The 21,120-nt window shown below is 55.0% G+C and overlaps 1 protein-coding gene across 1 annotated transcript; it reads left to right on the top strand.

Moving 5' to 3' along the window:
- The first annotated feature begins 17 nt into the window (after window positions 1-17).
- On the top strand, window positions 18-20,849 carry CSUI_005378 (ubiquitin carboxyl-terminal). The gene is made up of 13 exons (XM_068065554.1): window positions 18-4,839; window positions 5,427-5,562; window positions 6,277-8,347; window positions 9,073-9,577; window positions 10,211-11,555; window positions 11,803-14,927; window positions 15,404-15,538; window positions 16,125-16,261; window positions 17,058-17,157; window positions 17,523-17,624; window positions 18,102-18,233; window positions 18,513-18,821; window positions 19,560-20,849. The coding sequence occupies exons 1-13, from the start codon at window positions 1,516-1,518 to the stop codon at window positions 20,577-20,579; spliced, it is 12,441 nt and encodes a 4,146-aa protein (XP_067922470.1). The 5' UTR covers window positions 18-1,515; the 3' UTR covers window positions 20,580-20,849.
- Window positions 20,850-21,120: the final 271 nt, after the last annotated feature.

Below are 21,120 nucleotides of genomic sequence, written 5' to 3'. Positions count from 1 at the left end.
GCGGACTGTGTGGACGTCACGGGGTCATCTCCAGACAAGACTGCGTCAGCAGATGTATTTGCAGTTGCTGCGGCCTTGTGCGCACAAAGTGGGGACACCAGCTCTGTGTCGACGTCGTCGGTCTACGCCTTGCTTCGAGAACAGCAAGAGTGTTTAGATGCCATTCAGGCCCCGAGAGAAAAGAGAAACGAGCCATGCACTCAAGCCTCCAAGAAGTCTACAAGGAGGACGGCGGGTGATCAGCCCTCACCTCATAGTACCTCTGCGCCCTCAAGAGTCGCTGCTGAAGCAGGAAGGACGGCTGAAACATTGAGGAAAACGTCGGTCGCTGCTCGTGCTAGATCGTCCCCTAATGCGGCTGTTTGGAGTACCCCGGCGGCGGATTCCCGACCGAGGAAGATACCAAGGAAGACTGGGAATCTGCGTGTCCGGAAGTCTGTGCGCAGAGAGACTCTTAATTTGAATCAACAAAATCGGGGGGGCACCAACGTCAACTCCGTCCAAATCTCTCAGCGTACGCTGGAGCCGTGCGTCGCGACATTGCAACTGAGCCATGTGGAAGGCCCGCGAGGCCTCGCTTCTTACTCTGGAGAACGACCCGGGGGGACAGGAGGCAGACGGGGCGGTACTAAGGCAGGTGCTCGCGAGACCGTTTTACGTCGAAGCAATGGTAGTTCACGTGATCGGCGTGCTGCATCCACCGGTGACTACGGATCTGAAGCTCCATCTAGAGAATTGGAAGTGCATACCGGGGAGGGAACAAGTCTCCGGTGTATTACTGTAATAGAGGATGAGGCCATTCTTCAAGATGAGGAAGTAAACCTGGACAGGAGACCTCGGCGCGGCAGTCGGCGTCTTGCTGTCCGAGAGAAGGAAGTAGTCATTCTGGAGCCGTCTTCCATTACCACTCAAACTGGGGATGCGGCTATAGAGAACCAAGCTCATGAGGAGCAAGGGGACGAAGCATCTTTCAGTCCACTCCGTGATACAGATCCTGTTCGGCAGAAGCTACTGACTGGCTCTATCAGACCGTGCGCAAGTAAAACACGACACTTTCCTGGTGGGAGAGAGGAGGGAGAAGGGAGAACCTCCCGGGGCAGGGCTCTCCGTAGTTCTACTTGTCTGTCAGAGTCCTGTTCTTCACAGAGCAGCAACTGCTATCTTAGTGAAGATGGTGTCGCTGCTCTGTATCCGGGCATCGAACCTGAAACTCTTGCTGGGGGCGCCGTGGCAGCCCCCCCGGAAACTGCAGAGTCGGATGGGAGTGAGGCGACAACAGCTGACGCATTATCACTTCGACGTTCACGCCAACACTCTGCAGCAGGAAACAAGAGATTCAAGACTTGTTTGCCGCGTTCTCAGTTAGTGTTGTCCTCCTCTTGTCCGTTGCGCCATCCCTCTTCTCCGCGGTCGCCCCGCATTCTCTCTCCGGCGGGTGTCCACGGCACAGCGCTGAAGAGAGTCCGGGAAGGTAGCGCCGTAGAAGATTCTGAGGCAACTGTTGAAGGTGACAGCATGACTGTGGACCGCGGAGGCCTGGGCCCGCCGCCTCGCACCTTCCGCCACTCGGTCGTTCGTCCGCAGCATCATGGCAAATTGGGGCGGAGGGCAGCAGTCGAATCGAAAGAGCTTTGCGGTAAACCTTCCCTGGCAGATCACTGTTGTTTTGGAGATTTATTATTCACGTATAATCTGCGGCATGGCTTTTCAGTTCCCAGAGAGACTCAACAAGATGCCCATCCTATGTCTGTTTTTGGGGTAGGAGAGTTTAAGACAGGCGTGTGGGGTAAGGGAGGAGGGGCCGCGTGCAGCGGAGGAGGAGGAGGAGGCGGCTGTGTTGTGGGGACGAAAAAAGGTAAGGGGGGTGATACGAGCCACCAACGACAGAAAGAACTTCAGCAGCAGATGAGTGTCGTCCGGTGGCTTTTGAGTTTGACAGCCCATCGTGCTCTTCCAACTAGTGTTAGGAGCAGCTACTGCTGGGGGCGGTCTTCTGTGAATGAGATGGCGTGTGCGCCACATCATTCAGACGACCAGGGCGGAGGAGAGCACGAAGAGCCGTGTGTGAAAGGTGAGAGGAAATGGTTGCCTCGAACAAGCATGAGTTCCCCCACCGCCCACTTCTCCACCTCTGTCTTCACTTCCCAGTCTGCTGGTTCTTCAAAGCAGGGACTTCCGAGAGAAGGACGCCAAGGACTGTACTCGGCCTTCTGGAAAAAGCTGCCGTCAGGCTCTTCCGCTCCCCTGGGTCTGCGTCAGTGCCAGTATGTTGGCTTGGAGAACCTAGGTGCTACTTGTTACATGAACGTGTACCTACAGACGCTCTTCATGAATGTTCATTTCCGCGACTTTCTTCTGTCGCTTCCCACTTTGGGCGAACTAGAGCAGCTCGAGGCGCGCGGACAAAAACTGTCGGGACTGTGTGACGGTGTGCGCATCGACAGTGGCGGTGCTCTCACAGAAACCATGGAAAAAGCTAAGGCGACGTCTGCGCTATGTACGGAGGTAGACGCGAAGGCGAAGACCATAGTTGACGAGGATCACCAGCGAGAGAAAGGGGATGCTCCGGGAGACTTGGCTGATGCCCTTTGTCAAGATCTTGGCTGTGTGTCAGGACACATCAGTGCGGGAGGAAAAGGGGTCGAAGCTAGTGGGACAAAACCAGAGTGCATCAACCGGTCGGATGGGGAGAGGCAACTTGAAGCTACTGAAGAAGTAGATCATCTTGAAAGTAAACAGTGTGAGCGGCCCTCTTCTCCCGGTATGTTTCATTTACCCCCGCAGACGTCAAGTATCAAGCTGCGGGAGGAAAAGAGTGACTTGCTTCCTTCGCCAGTGGAGATGACGTACGGAGTAGAGACCGAAACAGAACGAGGGAGTCAGACAAAACGGTCTCTGTCTCAGTCGCCGGAGAGTAACTTAGGAGGCGGACAGGGCTTTCACCGCGACAGCGGTACACACAACACACACAACTGGGATAATACCTCAGAAGGTTGTCCTGGCATCGTAGTGTCGTTTCCCCCCCACGGCCCCCATCCGAGTGCTGAACTGGAAACAAGAGACCTGCCTGCTGTCGGCATGATAGAGCAGTCGCCGAATGGCTGTATTGATAGGGCTATAGAACTCAGGGATGCTCCTGAAGGAGGAGACGACGAGGAACATCGCCGGTCAGTCCATGCAAGCCGCTGTTCCGACGGCATACAAATGAAGAACTGCAAGTCATCATGTGGACCCTACCACACGCTCTCTGCGAACGCCGAAGGGTTAGCCAACGATGCCGGGGGTGTTTCCGATGAACTCGGTAACATCCCCCAGGTTGCTGCGGACTGCTCAGATTGCGATTCCGGCGCTACTTCGTTTTCCGTCCCGGCCACAGCGAAGGAAGATCACGAGGTCATGTCGGATTGCAGGGAGATTGTCAAAGGCCCGGAGTCTGCGCCGGCAGGAACCTACGAGTGCAGAGGCAGAGGCGAGGTGGACGAGCGTACCTCCGTGGTTGCTTCCGATAGTGAAAAGCCGAGGACTGACGCCGGAGAACTGGAGTCTTTTCCTGAGTATGAAGTGGCCGTCTTCGATGGGAGGGATCAGATAACGGAGCTGCAGCGGAGACAGGAAGCGCGGTCAACCCTAGTACACTGTGATTGTGATTCTCCATTGAGGAGCGGAGTAGCTGCGCGCCAGTCAGACTTGCAGCAACTCGGTTCTCATATGTATGCAGGGACGGAGAACATGAAGCAGCAGGACTCGCGGGTCGGCAAGGAGAGAATGCTCTCGGACGTTAAGCGTAGGCTATGGTGTGACTGGCGGCAAAAGGTGGCAGAACAGGATGTATGTACAGTTCTCTCTAGTCAACGGTATATGCTTGTGTCGTCACTCCAGCGGATTTTTGCTGAGCTGCAAGAGGGTGTTCAGGCGGCTGTGCGACCTGACACTGTGGCAGACTTGCTCGCTGACGATTTGTCGTTCCAGGAGGACGCGAATGAGCTGCAGCATCGGCTCTTCGAGATATTGGAGGGCGAGCTAGGAGGGAGAGATAGTCCGCTAAACTTTCTTGGGACTTTGTTTGGAGGCAGGCTGCGCCAGACTGTTCAATGTAAGCATTGTGCGTACAGTGGGGACAAAGAGGAATATTTCTTTCAGCTCAACTGCTGCCATAAGTCCCAGCACAACAGGCCCGAGATCAACGACAAACAGCGCTCAGACGCTTCGAGATCCAAGTCATCGCATGGATTTACAGAAACGACAGATCATGTGGCATCGTCGGTGGGTTCTCCAGTAGCTTCGGGGAACCATGGACTTTCTGATGCTCTAGAAACGGAGCCGGTGAGTGCCGAACGGCGGCGATCACAGAGGAAAAGTACGGCGGCCATAGGACACCTGGGATTGGTCGGAGACCCAGGAAGCCAGGAGAAGAAGACGTCCGTCAAGTGTAACGAAAACACCCGGCACCTCTCCTCTTTTCGGAGCCTGACGACTCCACCGAAGAACCACAGCAGGAGGAGTAAAACGTTTCAATCTGGACGCAGTATAGATAGCGCTAGTTTGTCGAAGGCGGGGGGAGGCAGGACTGAGGTAGAGAGCAAGTGTCGGCACACCTCGACGACCGCGGGGCGCGGAGGAGACCAGGGGGAAGAATGGAGTAGCATCTCCCAGAGTGAGGAAGGAGGGAACAAGATAGAGGACAAGAAGCATGTCTGGCGACTCGAAGAAGATATGGCTCAGCAGTATCAGCGAACAGAGCACCTACGAGGAGACTCAAAGTATCTCTGTCCCCAATGTGGAGAGAAGCGCGAGGCGAAGAAGAGAACGCAGCTTTCCCTGTTGCCTCCGTACTTGCAGGTGAGAATCCACACGGTGCTCATTCTTTGAGACATGGTTTGTCTGTTACTCGTTCAGCGTCTCTTCTTATCGGTCTCTTTAGCCATCTCTCAAGAGCTGTGGGACACACCCTTCGAACGGAGCTGATGTGAAAGAGTACCTTCCACTTTCACACCGGACTGTGATTTCTCCACCCTTTGAGATTGGAGATAGGACCTTTGGCCTTAGGCATTTACTTGCGTGTCAGCGTCATCCTGTAGTGTTGGGACACGAGGCGAGGTGTTCGCTTTCCGTGTCGATGCTTTGTCCAGTGTTAGTACACATATCTGCACGCTGGCATACCCGTAGAAAAAGAAAAAAAACATACGGGCGTGCGAATGAGTGCGAACTTCTTCAGTGTGCGGGGATGCGCGGTGCTCCATAACCTGCTCAGATCAGAAAGGGGCGTTGCGTGCGTAATGGATGTTCTTTCGGGTGTGAAATACGTCAGACTCGATTCCATTGGTTCATGAGTAGAGGATGGAGCGAGAGGCGACACACCCTGTTTAGCACAACGATGTCTGTTGCGGAACTGTACCTGTGCTTGTTTGTCCTTGCATGTCACTCAGTTGGTTGTCCTTCGTTACAGCATTGAAGTGAAGAAGCAAACCGGAGAGTGGGTCCGGCGAAAAATTCATGAAGAACTCGAGGTTCCAATTGTCATGGACGTGTCAGGCTGCTGCACAGAGGACTGTCAGATTGGAAGTGAGACTAATGGAGCGAGACGATGGTTCTTACTTCGCTTCCAGCTCTTATCGTCAGTTTACGCTCTTTGACAGGGTAGAGAATCAGGGTGAACACAAGTAGCCTACAGACGAACAGAATTGCATTGTTAGGTACTCGCTGTCATGTTAGACTGTTGTTGACTGGGTCGTCGTGGGCCTCCCGAACCTTACCACGGCCTGTTGTCCGCATAATCACTTTCGGCGAGCGGCAATCGGCACAGGCAGCAGACAGACGAATGCCCGATGGTAGAGGAGCCGGGCATGGTTTCTTTTGGATGTGTGCAGTACGGCAGCCGTGCATTGGATGAATCGATCCACGAGACAGTCGGAACCTACACCGGTTTTCCTTTACCTAATAGCGTGCTGCGTTATTGTTTGTCCATGTCAACGAGCTCGGGTGAGTTGAAACATGTGCAGTAATACCACCTAGTTCCGAATGATGTTTTATGTGGCCAAGCTCTCCTAGGGTTGAGTGGCTCGGTGGTTTTTATCGTTATCTTCCATTTGTCTACTGAGTGACACAAGTCCCCGTGTACGGTGTCAACTTCTAAGTTGCGATGTGAAGATAGTCTCGTATATCGCTCGCTCCGGGCTTTCCATCAGCGGTCTGTGTGTATTATTGATCACTTCGCAACCATCTGACGTCATTCTCGACGCTGAAAAGTGCTGTGCTTGGTTTGTTTCTTGTCCTCAGATCCAGACGGAAGCACGCTGCCTGTCTCTCAGGCTTCACCCGCTGCACACCATTATCATCTGTTCGGCATTCTAGAACATCAGGGCGCCTCTGCTACATCTGGGCATTACACCGCCATCATTCGGGACTTACGCGAGAAAGCAGGGGCACTGGTAGCGACGCCGTCGAGGCGGAGACCGTGGAATATCTGTGGTGGCCCTGTTAGTTCTGTATGCAGGCCTTCGACTTTTGCGCCGGGAGGGCTTCTTGCAGCTCTCTCTTGTGCCCCGCCGGTTGAGAGGGGCGGGCTCCTGTGTTACCCGAGGCGACAACAGCGTCGTCCAAATAATTCCTCCGATTGTGGTTCCCGCTTTGCTTATTCCAAGGGGCAAGGGGACTCCTGGACCGACGAGTCTCCACCTGGTAGGAGCGACCCACCTCATGACCACACTGAAGAGGAAGGACTTCGGCAAAGTGACAGTGGCTCATTCAACTGTCCAAAGAGAGAATCGACGAGTGTCGGTGATGCCGAAATACCGTTGTCGCACGGAAGAAAGAGAGATCCGTCATATTTGCGTCAGGCTGGGCTTGTTGACTTATCAGGGGACGAACCGCCTACGAGCCTAGTAGTTTCTCGAATGGAAAGCCGGCTACGCCCTCCTCCCGAGGCCGAAGTTTCTGCCTCTCTCCCTCACAAGGTGAAAGACCGAGGACCCGTAGATGGCAAAAGCGCTGATTCCGCACTCGAGGAACACTCGTGCCGTACGGCCCGTGGTGCAAATATCGCCAGGGAACAGAACACAGTCTTACCTGGTAAAGAGGCAGAACACAGTGGACAGGAACTGACTTCGAGTGGAGCGGTCTCACAGCGTCTAATGAATGGCGTGGATGACATTCAAGAGCTGTCCTCCGCTCAGCGCATCTGTAGGGAAGTGGCAGATTTTTCGGTAGAGACCGCAGGGACTAGTGATTGCAGCCAAAATGGGACCAGCCGGTTTTTGCCTATGAGCAGCCACCAAGTAACACAGGAGTGTGGATCAGAGGAGACGGCAACGAGGATCACGAGGTCAAAGTCGACTCCAACTTCACCAGACCAAAGAAGGCTTTGGAATCCTGCTGGTGCCCACCTCAGTTCGGAGCCCGCTTCTTTAGAGTTCTACCTTCGCGGCGGCCGCGCTACCCGTCAGCGCTCCCCGTCCCATGCAGTTGCTACTGGACTGCAAACGTGTCTCTCGCACGCTTCTTTGAGTCAGTCTGCCACGACAAGTGAGGATGATTCCCTTGAAGGGGATGGCGGCCAAGTATATGCGGCTGATCCAGAGGGCAACAAAACGCGATATTCGCCCAGACCCCATGGGAATCCAACCGTGTCCTGCGGAGTTCGGGCTGGATGCTCAAAGAACCGTGAAATGACCGTACGGAGCCAGGGGGGCCGGGCAGTGTCGCCACAGGAATCAGCCGAAAGAAAGAAGACGGGCGGAGAGGGTGAACCGCGTGATACGCTTGGAGACGTAGGACAAAATCGTACGCCTGAATGCGAGCTGTATCCATCAAAGAGGCGTTGTGTCTTGAGGAATTCGCCTAACCAGGCAAATGGTGACATGTGCGTGAGTTCGCGTGAATTAGAGGCTGGCGAGGGAAGGAATCGCTCTTGGGCGAAGAACGGGAAACGCCGGGAGGTCACTCCGACGCTGCAGCGGAGGCAATGTAAACGAACATGCAGGAACATGGCGTCCGGTGGAGGACACCAAGGCGTGCCGTCGTGCGAAGTGCAGGAGACAAATGACAGTCAAGGCAGCGATGACGTAGAAATCGAGGAAGAACCTGTCGGTTTGCCAGGGTTGAATGAGGCGAATCAGTTAAACGGTCGGAGTGGTGAGTCTCGCGGTCGCAAACACTCCACCGTCGAAAGGCGAAGCAGAAGGGAGAAGGGCCTGCTTGAGAGGGGTGACGTGGAGGCCCTGATAGCGTCGACTCTCGCTGTAGACGAAGAGTTGGAACTGGACGAGGAAGGTGAACCGATCTCATCGAGACCGGACGCAGTCTGGGGACAACCTGCAGTGGAGCGGGCAATGGGAGCGCAGAATTTCATGTAAGTGCTGACTAGACTGGTGCTTCACAAGGTGTTCTGACTACCTCTTTCCCGGGTAGTATGGGGCGCTGTTATTTGCCGTGACTAAAACAGCAGTTGTGCCGGGGGCCGTTCCGGGAGGTTTCCGATGTGTCGTTCGTGAATATGTGACCAGCCCGAAACTGTTTTTTGCCAGAGAAGCCACAGGCGTGCATATTCCCGGTCCATCTTATTCACTGTGTTTTGGGTGACAGGTACCTATGGTATCATGAGAAGTTTCCGTGCAGGTCAGCGCTGTGAGTCATAAAAGAGAAAGTGACAGACGGAAAGCAGGGACGGACGAGGAGCAGACACGCCAGTGGCTGGGTATCACCCTGCAGCGCTGCAGACCCCTTCGGAACTGTCCGTCGCTGCCTCGTGCCCTTGCAGGGACATGTCCCGTGGGTTCTCCGCTCGACTTCCGTTTTTTCGTGCTCCAGGTGGACTCACCGAGTCTGCGCGGCCGTTCCAGCTAGCCCCGTTCCTTATCAGGCGAAGGATCCGGAGCACCACAACGCGTAGAGCGTTTTGCTACAGTCGATGAGGGGGACAAGTTTTTTTAGTCGGTGACGAAGGCTGGCATAGGTCTATCTAACACCCGTAGAGATATCTTAGGATACCTGAATGCCCTTATCTCGTCTGTGCGTAACTGTGATCTTGTACTGACCAGAAGACCTTGTCCGCGCGTCGCTCTCTTTTTTCTTCAGGCGGCCCGGCGTTAAGATTACTCGACCCCGTTGGCCGTGGGTGAGATTCGACGACAGCAAGGTTTCTCCCTTTTCTCTCCCCGGGACGACTGCTTCGTGTGGCTCTTCTAAATTGTCTCTTTCGCCGGACGGCACCGAGGGAGGCACAAAGGTCGAATACAATTCAGAGGCCGACGCAGCAGTTCCTGTATACCCAGGTACTCATTCTTTCTCCCGTTGCCCGAGCGTCGCCACTACCCCGTGCTCTTCTTTCTATCCTCCCGATCCTCTCAACTCTTCATCTTCCCCTCGAGGGCGGTCGAACCAGGGACGGCAAGCGCACGATGTCGCTGCAGCGGCTGAAAGACTTGATATGGCAGCGTCATCTACAGGCCGGTCTCCCCCGAAGTGTGTGCGCTTGTCAAGTCGCTCAGTGTACATGGTCACTTACGTGCGGGCGGACCTGTGCGCCGAGCAGGAAGATCTGCCGCTTCCTGATGGGCTTCAGCGGTTAGTTGACGAGAAGGTAAGTGTTTATCGCAGAAGCACCCCTTTGTATGAGCCGCGCGTGCATGCGCCTGGCATCACACTTCAAAGAGGTGACGAGCCTCGCGCGTCGGACTTAGCAGGTTGTTCTCAGTGATGCGGGGGAGTCATCGGAGGCGTTCGCCGATACGTGAGATGTCATATGACGTTTTTACCGAACTTCAGTTGGATTATGGTGTCTGTCTATGCGGGGGAGTGTGTGGATGAACGTGAGCGTATCCCAGGGGGAGGACAGGCTGGTGTTGTGTCCTTGCATGGCGGGGTAGTGTCCCATCTCACGGTAGCGTCCATAGTCATGTGCGTGTTTTTTCATATACAGCAAGCATGTAGACGAACATACATGCGTCGTGGCGGTTCTGTTAGGAGTTGCGTCGCCCCGTGCGCGTCCTGCAGGTAGCCTCGCTACTCGTAGTGAATTCCTCTACGTACGCCTCGTCGCGTAGGTTTGGGCTGGTGTGTCAGGTGTGGTTTTCTTGCCTGGAGTTCCTCCAGGCTTGCGCGTGCGCGAGCACCTACTCGTGAATATTTACGCCCCGCCGCTTGGGATGGGACCGTACAAGCTGTCACACGGGTTTTGTATTTCTGCGTTCACCATCCAAACTGTCATCTGCAGAGCTCACTTATTTACGACGAAGCGCGAGAGCTGCATCACAGACAGGAGATTCTACTCAATTACGTCCAAGACCGCCAAGCATATCTCCAGCAGCTCCTGAAGCAGACGCTCCCAACCGCCTTGCGAAATCTCGAGAGAGAAAGAGTAGAGCGCATTCAGCGTGAACCCTTGCACGGCCGAATCGCACGGTCGCGGCTTCGCGCCCCTGTTACCGAGAACATGGTCTTGAACATCCAGCAGAGGCTTTCGCTGCTTCCTCAACTGAAGCAAGTTTCCTTTGTCCCTCGATCGTGGTGGCTTCAGTTTGTGCGGGGAATCGACTACCCCAGTCTTGCTGCATGTCTTCCCTCGGACCTGGTACCAGATAGAGATCCGCATAACCGAAACGCCATATGCCTCACCCCGGACAAGGGAGTGGGCCGAAGCAAGGAAGCAATACGCAGCTCTCCTCCTCCTTGCGCTCCTCGGCCCTTGTTATCACCGGACGCATCAGGTACGTCTCCAGCAGAGATATCAAAGAGGAATAGCATGCCAGTGGATCTTTCCGGTGATGCTTGTAAAGTCCTGTCGCCGTTGGAGAGAGAGACTGAAGACGAAGGCGGCTCCGGGGAACTGAATTCCTTGTTACCTTTGAAGGACGAAACGGACGTCGAGCAGGGAGGTAATGTCGTGAAGCTGGCTAGGCAGGAGAAGACCAAAGTGGTCGAGCACAGCTCTACAGAGGAACTCGCCCGCTGCTTCTTACAGACAAATGGCTCCGAGGAGGCCACGGGGGCGGGCGACTCTCACGCCGAGAGCGACCCACGGGAGGCTGAAGATAACACAGACGCTGGCGGTTGTCTAGCGGAGAATGAAGACAGTTCAAATGCCAACCTGCTTCTTTCGGGCGTTGCGACCCAGGCAGGTAGAAGCACAGAGGGAGTGCACAGAGAGAACAGGGGAGATTCTTTGTCGGTAACGACTCCGACAAGTTGCTCTCCTGCCCGTCTTGGCGTCGCGCGTCCAGGGGTACGTTCGCCGGACTTGTCCTCTTCCGCTATTTCAAAGCGCGGTACCGATGAGCAAGCAGGCATTCCTGTGGCCTCAGCATCGTGTGATGTCGTTCTCTCCTCTTCCCGGGCAGCGTGTCACTCTTTACCTTCTTCACCTGGTGCAGCTCCATCCCCGTCGCCTGTGATCCAGCCTTTGGTTGAGGAGTCTTCGACTGCGAAGTCTGGGTGTTCGCCGGTGGGTGAAGGAGGGATTCCGCCTCCCGTGTCCACCCCTATCGTGACCAGTCGGTTGAGAACTCCACAAAGGCATGAGGTCGACTACACAGGCATTCTGTGTCCTCATTTTCTGAAAGGTAAGAAGACGCTCGTGTCAGCTCGTGTCTCATCTCATCGAGATCGTTTTGACTGCACTTCACAGATGCGTGTGTAAGAGGCAGTGTCGGAAAACGATTGGGGTTGTCTCCGTAGCAATTTGGGTTGAACGAGGACTTCTAGGATGTTTTCTTTGTGGAGTGCCGAGGAACACTCGGTTGGTCTTCAGCCTTCATGGTCTCTAGGTCTTCGTTTCTCGCAGCTGTGATCCTTACTTTTTGCTTTCAGACTTTCGGGTTGGTACCTCTCCTCAAGACAAGTTCCACAGTTATGTGGCGGACACGAAAATGGAGTCCCGGTGGTCTCGTGAGATGGCGCCGTCTGCAGCGGACTCGGAGGCGCGCGAACAATTTCTACACAACCGGAGAAGCCAAGGCAGACTGCCTGCTTTTTCATCAACTGTGCTCGTCGGAGGAGGGGAATCAGAACTACAGGAAGACGAAGAGCGAATGCTAACTGACAAGACATACCCGATCGAGAAACTTCTGAACGTCAAAGACCTTTGTGGCACGCAAGGTGTCGACCCTTTGTGCATTTGGACTGGGGAAGCTAAGGCCCTACCAACCGCTGTCCTATCATCTGTTTTCTCTTCTTTCAACCTCAGCGCCTCAATTCCGGATCCCAGGGCCGTGCCGAATCTCTGCTGTCTGTGCAGCGCGGCTCTCAGTGGGTTGGTAGACTTCTTTTCGGAGCAGCAGCGGTCAGTCGAGGCGATGCTGGAAGCACTAAAGGAACAAAAAGTGATACCGGTTGTTAGAGATCCCAGTAACGTTGCCCATCCTCTGGCAGTTAGCCGGTCGAGAGGAACTGACGGTTCATTCAAGAAACGAGGGCGAGGGCGCGTTGTGAAGACGGACGATCAGGCACCTTCCGAGTCTGACGGCGTGATCGAACTGGAAAGCTGGCAGGTAATGAAAGAAATGGGGGCAGCGGGTAGCGGAAGTACCAATCGGGAAGAAGAGTCGGAGAGTTTGGGAGTGCCGCGGATTCGTGATGCGCCCGGGCTAGAGGAATCAAAAGAAGCAGGACGGCGCGTCGCTGTAGCGTCACTCGTAGCTCAACAGGTACCTGCGGATGATCTGCTGACAGGGAAGGAAAAGGAGCTAAACGAGGGTCAACAAGTTCCGCCACCTGCTGAACTGACGGGGACGCTCTCACCGCAAGTACCGGGGGACACGGCAATGCGGGGCTCAGAAGCACAACTGCCTGGCCAGAAGGGTCTCTCTGTTCCTTACGAAGCTAAGGATGGGCCACGAGTAGGTGCGGAGTGTTATCCGTCGGATGGGCGTGACGTCGTTTCCGACTCAGGCCCGGCGGACTCTGCTTCTGTTTCTGCCCCTACAGTTCACAGCGGAGGCACCTGCGGTCACGACTGTCAGAAATCGTCTTCCTCGCCGTTGCTTGCAATCCCCTTGGAGGAGCGACCGATACCGTCTGCTACAGAACTTGTCTCCTCGCCACGCGGACGACTTTCGTCTAATCAGACCTTGTGTGCGTCCCCTGATAATGCCGCCGCCGCTGTTTGCTGGAAGACAGAAACGGCGCCTCCGGTGTCGGGCAGTCGTCATAAGCCAGAAAACGATCCTTCTGGAACATCTGCATCGTTGGGCAGTTCACCTCCGGTGGTTTCCGGTGAACAGCCAGCATGCCCTCCACGGCCGCTCGGACACTGCGCGACAGAGGAACCGCGCGATGAGCTCCTCTCGTCTACAGGCAGTGAACCTGTCTGTTCACTGGGGCGGGAGGGGGCCGCCGCTGCCTCAGCCACACTTGCAACCGAAAAGTTTCCGGGGGAAGGACGATTGTGTTCCGTGCACGCTGAAACGGTTCCTGCGGCTGCACAATCTCTGTGCGCACCTGGGGTTGAGGAAGTGTCCGGACAGCTTTCGTCTTCGCTTAAGACTCCAGACGCGCTACTAACGGCGCTCCCCCCTCTCGCAAGCACCGGTTGCTCCGTTCTTTTGTCGACATCTCCTTGCAGCGAATCACCGACGCAGAAACTTTTTGCTAGTGGTGACGTCTCTGGGAGCACGCCAGACCTTGTTTCCTCTTCCCCCGAATACACTTCACGCCTCAAACATAACTCTCATCCCGATGTTCTCCCTGCTGTCCCTTCGGGGAGCGCGGGGGAAGAGTCGCCGCAAATCGCTGTTGTGTGCGATGCCGAAGCAGCCACCAAGACACTAGGGCGTAATCCTTGTGTCTCCGATGCGTTGCCGGCTGATATGGATGCATCTGAGGTGTCAATCTATTCCTTCCCTTCCCCTCAAGTCTCACCCGCTGCTTCAGTCGCGCTCAAACAGGATTCCACTATTGTAAAAACGCCGAGCAGCAAGCTCCGGAACACACTCACAATTAACTGGTGCCCCGGCCTGGGTGCTTCTGCACTTCAGGTAGCTGTCAGTGAGAGCGCTCCTACTCCCGATGTTGCAGATTCAGAAAAAGCACATAGCCCACTTCCTGGCTCTGGCAGGAGCACAGAGGTGCCAGACGTCGCCGCTACGGAAGTTCTTCCAGGGTGGCGCAGCAGCTTTTTCAGCTCTCTTCCTCCTCGTAGTTTAAGACAAATGATTCCTGAGTACGTTTACGTGAGCCGGAGACCCCTCCAGCGTCTCTTCCATATGCACGCGTGTTTTCTGTCGTTATGCAGCCTTCCCTCAGTTAGCTCTCCTGTTGCTGCTTCTTGTCAAGGGCTTATGCCGTCTTCTTCCGCACCTCACATGAAAGACGTGAGGGCCCTGAGGGCAAAGATGAAGAGAGAGGGAAAACAAAGTCGTGAACGATATCTCTTTTGGCTGACCCTGAGTGATGTAAGAAGGGAAGTCAGCCTTGGGAGAAAGGTATGTGGGGTGAGCGCCTCCGGGGAGAAGAGCGCAGATAAAAGCGAGAGAGCAACGCTTAGTGGACAGGAAGAGGAGAGAACTGAGAGTGGACCCGCGGGGATTGATGCAAGCGAAGAAGCTACCGAGGGCTATAGCAGTGATGGTCTAGCCACCGCACCGGGAAGTCCAAGCCGAACAGCGGGTGAAGAAACAGGTATACAAGTAAGAAAGGGAGGAAAGACGGAGATACCCGATAACCCGCCATCAAGCTCAGGAGATAACGCATGCACCCGGTTCGACTGCGCAACAATCCGAAGCGGAAGAAGAAAAAAGGAAAAAAAGGGACGCGGAGCAGAAGACAGCAGAAGCAGAGAAGAAGGAGGAGAAGGTGAGGCTGATAACCAAGACAGTGATGAGCTAACAGCGAATGGAGGAGACCTTCTTGACTTTTCCGCGGATCTTCTGTGTCCTCACAGCCACCTGCGGGTTCACGGCCTAAACAGCAAAGCGAAACTCCAGCAGCGCTTCCTGGTAAGAGATTGTGTGTCTCCTTACTGGTGCCAATCTGATTCATCTGATCGAACGAGATCACCTTATCCCGCAGCATACAGGCATTGCCAAGTCGTTGCTGGAAAGCAAAGGAGTCTGTGTGGTTCTGATGGAGGTTTCTCTCCAAGCTGTTCCAGGGGCGCCGCTGGGTTCTTCACCTAGCAAGCTGTGGTGTGCTTTGCGCCAGGGCATAGCCTGCCAGCGCTCGGTGCTAAGGGGAGTTTGGTTCTTTCTCTCCGTGTGCGTTTGCCTTTGTAAATGACGCCGGACTTCGGCGCTAGATCCTTGCTTCGTTCGCACCCTGGGCTAGTCTAGGACTCGTGGGAAGGTCTACTTGCTTGTTGTCGTCTCACGGTGGGTTCCGTCTCTTTTACAGATACGCACTCAATCTGTTTGAAACAGGTGCGGACTAAATCTGTTGTTGATCGGGGAATGTGTCGCGGTGCTTTGTCGATTAGGTGCCGACTCGGGCAGTTCTAAATTTCCTTGAATTTGAGCGGGAAAAAGCGCCACTGTATCGCGAGCTCGGTGTTCCCAGACCCCTCACATTCACGTGTTCCGCCTTCGTCAGCCAGTATGCTCACGAGTGCCCGGTAAGGCTTTTGAATGGACAACAGATACCACGCCAAGCTTCACTCTGAGTGTGTCCCTGTGGGCTGATCGACTGAAGCTATTGTTGGCTCTGCCGCAAAATCGTAGAGGCTGGGACGTGGTGTAGCTAGTGCCGGTTGTTGGCTCGAAGGCTTGCTATTGTCACGAGGAGGGAGCTGGTTTCCCAGGACGGCGCCGCCCGGGTCCGGGCGCCACAGAGAAACGCCTTCGCTGGTCAGTTCCTGGCTAGTAGGCCAGAGATAAGGCAAAACAATTTCCCGTGTTCAGCAAGCTGATGACGAGTGACGGTGAATGATGTCGATCGAGAAGACAGGTGGGTCCTGAATCTGGGAGTGCCGGCGGTTAGTGCTTCCGAGACAACAGCCGCAAACACGGCACGAGAGAGTAGCTCACAAAGGGCCCGCGGTCTATCCACGTGGGCTGTCAATTCGGCTGAAGCGCCAGTGAGGCCTGCCTTGTCACGCAGCCCGAAAACTGCATCCTTCCGGCGTCCTGCTCTTCTCCCCGCACGTAGGAACGGGCAACCAGAATTGTGCGCCTACGCGGCAGGTGTCTGATTTTGTACAGGTTTGCCTAGAGGAGCAGCATACAGGCAACCAACGAAGGCAGCAATGGCGAGACAGGATGACTGAGGAACAGAAGGCCTTATCTCATGTCATTGGCAAGCGGTGGCGCCTCAAGAAGGAATCTGCGCCGTGGTCCAAGTGCGTTTTTCTCCGGAGTTATGTAGCTTCCCGTTTGTGATGCCTAGTTCGGCAGTGTTGGCACCCCTAACTTTAGGAGCTTACACATCTTAATACCGGGCATTATAAGCCGGGTCCAGATAGTGGCTCTCTGAGCTCAGCGAGTCCCACAAGCTGTAGCTTTATGATACTTGTAGCATTGTATGCGTCTGTATAGAGTGACGAGAGAGGGACGAGGGCAGACGTTCACGCACAATCGAAAGACAGTGGCTACACACTACAGTCTTGTGGTTAGGGTGCGAACTGCATGCAAGTTCACCACTCCGCTACGGTTGTCCTTGGATGAAATTTCTCTATTGGAGATCTCCGGAGCCTGACCAACGTTGTGTGTTGAAAACTGTTAGCCGCTGGCGTCTCGTCTTTAGCCCCTGTTGCGCCCTTCTCTGTCAGCCGTCGCCTGATGGTACGCCTGCCGATGCAATGCATCCCTGGACAACGCAGGGAGAATCAGTCCAGACGGAATTCCTCTGTGGGCGCGGGTGTTTTATCGAAATCTCGAGCCGTCCTTTGGCGTGGCACACGTGACGATTACGCAGTCTGGAGTGGGCTACTGTCTATGGTCGTTTACTTCGCATTGTGGCGTTCGAAACTCTCGTCGCTGGCGTAAGAGTGTAGCTGTGTTGCATGTCTTTCTCTATTAGACACGTGCAAACGCAGTGGAGCAGAAACACACGAGTCGAGGGTTCGCTCTCGTAACTGGTGCACAGTTGAGCTTACATTAACGCCCCTAAGCGTTTTCATGTTTCTGTGTTTGCAGGTCCGCTCCCGCGCTGCCTAGGGAGGGATGTTTCTTCTTCGTTAGTACGGCATGGCGACTGCAGTGGGTGGCCTACAGTTGTTCGGCGGATGCAGCGCAAGTGAGCTGACCCCGCCAGAATGGGACTTAAACAAAGAAACGGGCCACAGGCGGAGACGGTCGTTACGAGTGTGACATACTTATTTTTAGCGATGACAGCGTTGTGGAATTGTGGAGCAATCAAGAAAGAAGCCAGACCGCTTTAGTACGAGTTGACATTTCCCTGTAACCATGGTTGGCGTGCGCCGCCGGTCCGGTTCGGTTTTCTGTCAAGGCATGCATGACTTAGATCCAACACATACGGGGAGACGGACAGCGTGGCCAACACCTACGGACTCGCTGTTTCTTCCTGGTGTGGGGTCCGATGAACGGGAAAGAGAGAAATCTTTGTGAGGTATCTGCTCTGCTGTACTTCGTTCCACTCAGGGAGAGACACTGGCACCCGGTCCACTGGACAATTCTGCTCTGATCTGCGCTTGTCCTAACCGAGGACTGAAATTCGATCCCTCGGATACGCTTCTGTCTCCAGTAAGAGTTCTCTGCAGTTATCATACATGCATGCATATACCTGTACACGGCTGTGCAGAAGTGTTCACTTTAGATTGGAGCCTTCTAAATCCTAGAGTGAACAGGCAGCTGATTGCGTCCTTGTCTAGCTGAGTGCCATGGGACAGCGTTCTTCTCTGCCGCATGTCGCATAGTCCTTAGCCGCTAGGAGTTTAAAGGCGGCTACACGCGAAAGAGTTGACGTGATGAATTTCGCGTCGCACAGATCATAAGCACCATTCAAAGTACCAGATGATGTGCCAGGACAGAAACAGGGCAAGACTGTGTAGCACGCTTTTTACACGCCTGCTCGATGTCAGAGGACACCGTACTTCCAGGAGTGTGCGAGGGAGGGACACCTGATTTTCTGTGCAGTTTGTGCACTTGGGAATGTACGTTTGCCCAACGGTCTGGAGGGATCGGGAGGTGCCCCATGTGCAAGTCTGTATTTCTTGACAGGAATACTTGGCTGACCCGCCGGAGAGTGAAACAGACAACTACATCCTCGTCCACGAAGATGATATTGCGTTGCTTGAGCGGTTTGGACTGCAAGGCTTTCGCAAGCCTGAGAATAAAGCCATGTGTGTCCAGGTATGTTTGTTCCGGGCGACTGCGATGAAATGCGCTCTGCGTTTTAGTTCGGGGAGTAGAGTTCGGTCTGAACAAGGGTCGCTGCGGACGCTCAACTTGCAGGATTCCTTGCAGTGCCCAAGCGTAGCCTGACAGCAGGATGAGCCTTCCCTGGCCAAAGAGCAGGCGCGAGGGAGCTAAGTATCTGGGCAACGCGTTTACTAACGGTACTGTTTATACTCGAATGTGTACACCGGTGTTACTTTGGACGGCTTCCTGTTGTGACTGAAACGAACGCAGGTGAAGCATGTCCCTAAAGACGGCGCGTCTCTCCTCTCGAGTTCGCCGCCGACTATGGCAGCGGCCTTCAATTTCCCGGGTTTGAAACCATGTGAGGCGTGCGTCAGGAAAGAGAGATGCAACCCGTGTGGTCTCTACGATTTCCGGACGGTTGAGCTGCCTCTACAACCACGCCACGTTGCTGAGAGTAATGATGCCTGCGGGCAAGGCGTGCCACCCGGAGGGGGCAGAAGGAGTCGCAGCCGGAAGGCAAGCTTCAGGTCAGCCACTGCTGATCAGGTGAAACTGCCGGTTAGTGGAGAAACTGAGGTAAGTTCTCCGTCACTTTAGGTATCACTTTGGTGATATAACACCTGGCGGAACGAGCGAGAGGGAGCTGTCCGCTTGCGTGCCGCTTAGCGTAGATGACGCTCCACTTCTCTCGGAGAATGTCTGCCTGTCGCTGCCCTCGCTAGCGCTTCTTGCGTGCTGGTGCGAGCCTCTAGTCCATATCCAGTCAGTCTGCAGACCACCATGCTGATACCGCAGCTGGCAGCCAGCGACCTTCAACGGACGTCCGTTACGTAGCACCGTCACGGGGCATCACTACGCAGAGACCAACTGCAGCGCTGCACTGCACAAGACTGTATCGCGTGAGGTAACTCTTGACCGGGTCTCTAGGGGAGCTCCATGGAAAGATAGTACACCTGGGCGAAGCAGGTGCGCCTCTCCGGGTGTGTCGTACCACCCCTCTCCAGACTGGTGACTAATTGTACGGGTGCGGTGCGCACCGCAGCAGCATCGCATGGCATGGTCGAGGATTCTTGGATGAGTATCAAAGTCTGTGAAGCTCGGACACAGCGAAACAGTTTCGCCCTGTAGCTGAGAAAGAAAGTAACCCCTGAACTTCAAGCAATGGCGTCAGAGCGTCTGTCCTGCCGCTGGCATCCCGGTTCTCAGGCGAGGAGGTTACCGCTCAGCTAATACAGTGGCCGTGGTCGCTGGTTCCAGTTTTTGCTCTCTCCCATCGATGCCGTGTCCGCCTTCTTTGCGAGTACTGTTTTGCAGATCGAATGTCTTCTGGCACAAGTCGCTGCTTATCGCCCAGAGGGCGACGATACGAAGGGAACCCTCGTTTTTCTGGAGGGCCCCCCCCGGGAAATCCGTTACTTTAGCTCGGCGTCCTCACCGGGGAAAGCGCTTATTCCGTCTTCTGCCTCTCGCTCGTGCCCCATCTTCGCAGACCTAAATGCACCAGCCAACAGAGCACCGCAAGATCCAGCCGCTGTTCTCGAAACAACCCAATATGCGAGTTACAGCGTCGCGTCTCTGTGTTCGCTCCCGTCTCGTGCAGGGGGCGATGGACGTTTCCCCTTTTCGTCCTCGCAAGAAGACGCTCCGGGTGCAGGCAGGCGTGGTGGCTTCGAGTCTCTCTCTGTCCCTACAGACACGTTGGCACCAGTCACGTCCTCCTCTTCTACGAGCTGCGCAGCTGACGGTGACCCCCGCGTGGAGACGATCCCACTGCAGCACGTGGTTTGCTTGTCGTTGTATGAGGGGAAGTCGAGTCGGTTGCGAGACTTAGGCTTGCCTGTAAATAGTTCATGGCGTCTAGTGTACGAACTGTTTCAGGCGCCTGTTGACGACGGAGCAGCGGGAGAGTACCCAGTTGGTAAAAATGAAAGCGGGGAAACTGGGAGCAGAGGTACGGCCAGAGTCATTGGCAACGCGGATGGTCCACCGACGCCGTGGACATCGGTCCGAGACCAAGAGTGCATACCGTCACACCGGAGCGGCATCCAGGGTGTTGCACGTGAGAGGACAGCGCAAGGGAATTCTTTCGAAGACGTGCACAAACAGAAGGAGAATAACTTAGAGCACTCGAGGGAGGAACTCGTGGTACAGGGTGACGGGATGGAAAGTACGGACGCTGGTTCAGGGAGTGGGAGAGTCGCTGGTGGTGAGCACTCTGTAAGCACGGCGCTGGTAGATGAAAGGTCGCGCGAACTGGAGTGTGAACTCTGCACCAGCGGGAGCGATGACGTTTCAGGTGTCATTCTTATCGAGGATGAAGAAAAAGGGGAGTAGACTACCGAGTGGGTGTCAGCCAGCAAGCTGCCGTCAAATGTGGGACCCGCGCTGGACCACGATCATGGTGCGTAATGAACGCAGAAAAGCAAAACCAAAACGGGCGCCCTTCCCAGTGATGGTACCTGTGTGGTCGACGATTGTCTTTCAGATTCTAAGGTTCGAGAGCCTTGTGGAATCAGGCCTCGTGGCGAGACAAGTAACTGATCTTACTCTTTTCTTACGGGTCGATCCTCTTCACTTGTGACAGACCCTGTGCCTGCGAAGGTCGGTAAAAAGCGGCTTAAGTAGTGACAAACTGCAGCGCTACCGTCCTGGTTGATCAGAGGAACGATGTGCATCTGCGCGGTAGGTGTAACCCGGTAGTACCGGTCCGCGCAGCCAACCCCCGCTGCTTCCAGTGGATGCATACAGTGGCAGAGAAACCGATAGTCTCCGCGGGCACACTGCAGCCAGTTTTTCTATGGGCGCGCTCGCCGATCCAGCCAATTCCCCACAGCTCTGTCGGGGGCCGCTGTTCTGGTAGCAGCTAGGACACCTC

Source organism: Cystoisospora suis (genome assembly GCF_002600585.1).
Source record: "Cystoisospora suis strain Wien I chromosome Unknown contig_2604, whole genome shotgun sequence".
Lineage (NCBI taxonomy): Eukaryota > Apicomplexa > Conoidasida > Eucoccidiorida > Sarcocystidae > Cystoisospora > Cystoisospora suis.
Note: the sequence above shows the minus strand (reverse complement) of the source record. Positions and strands in the feature narration are given on the sequence as shown.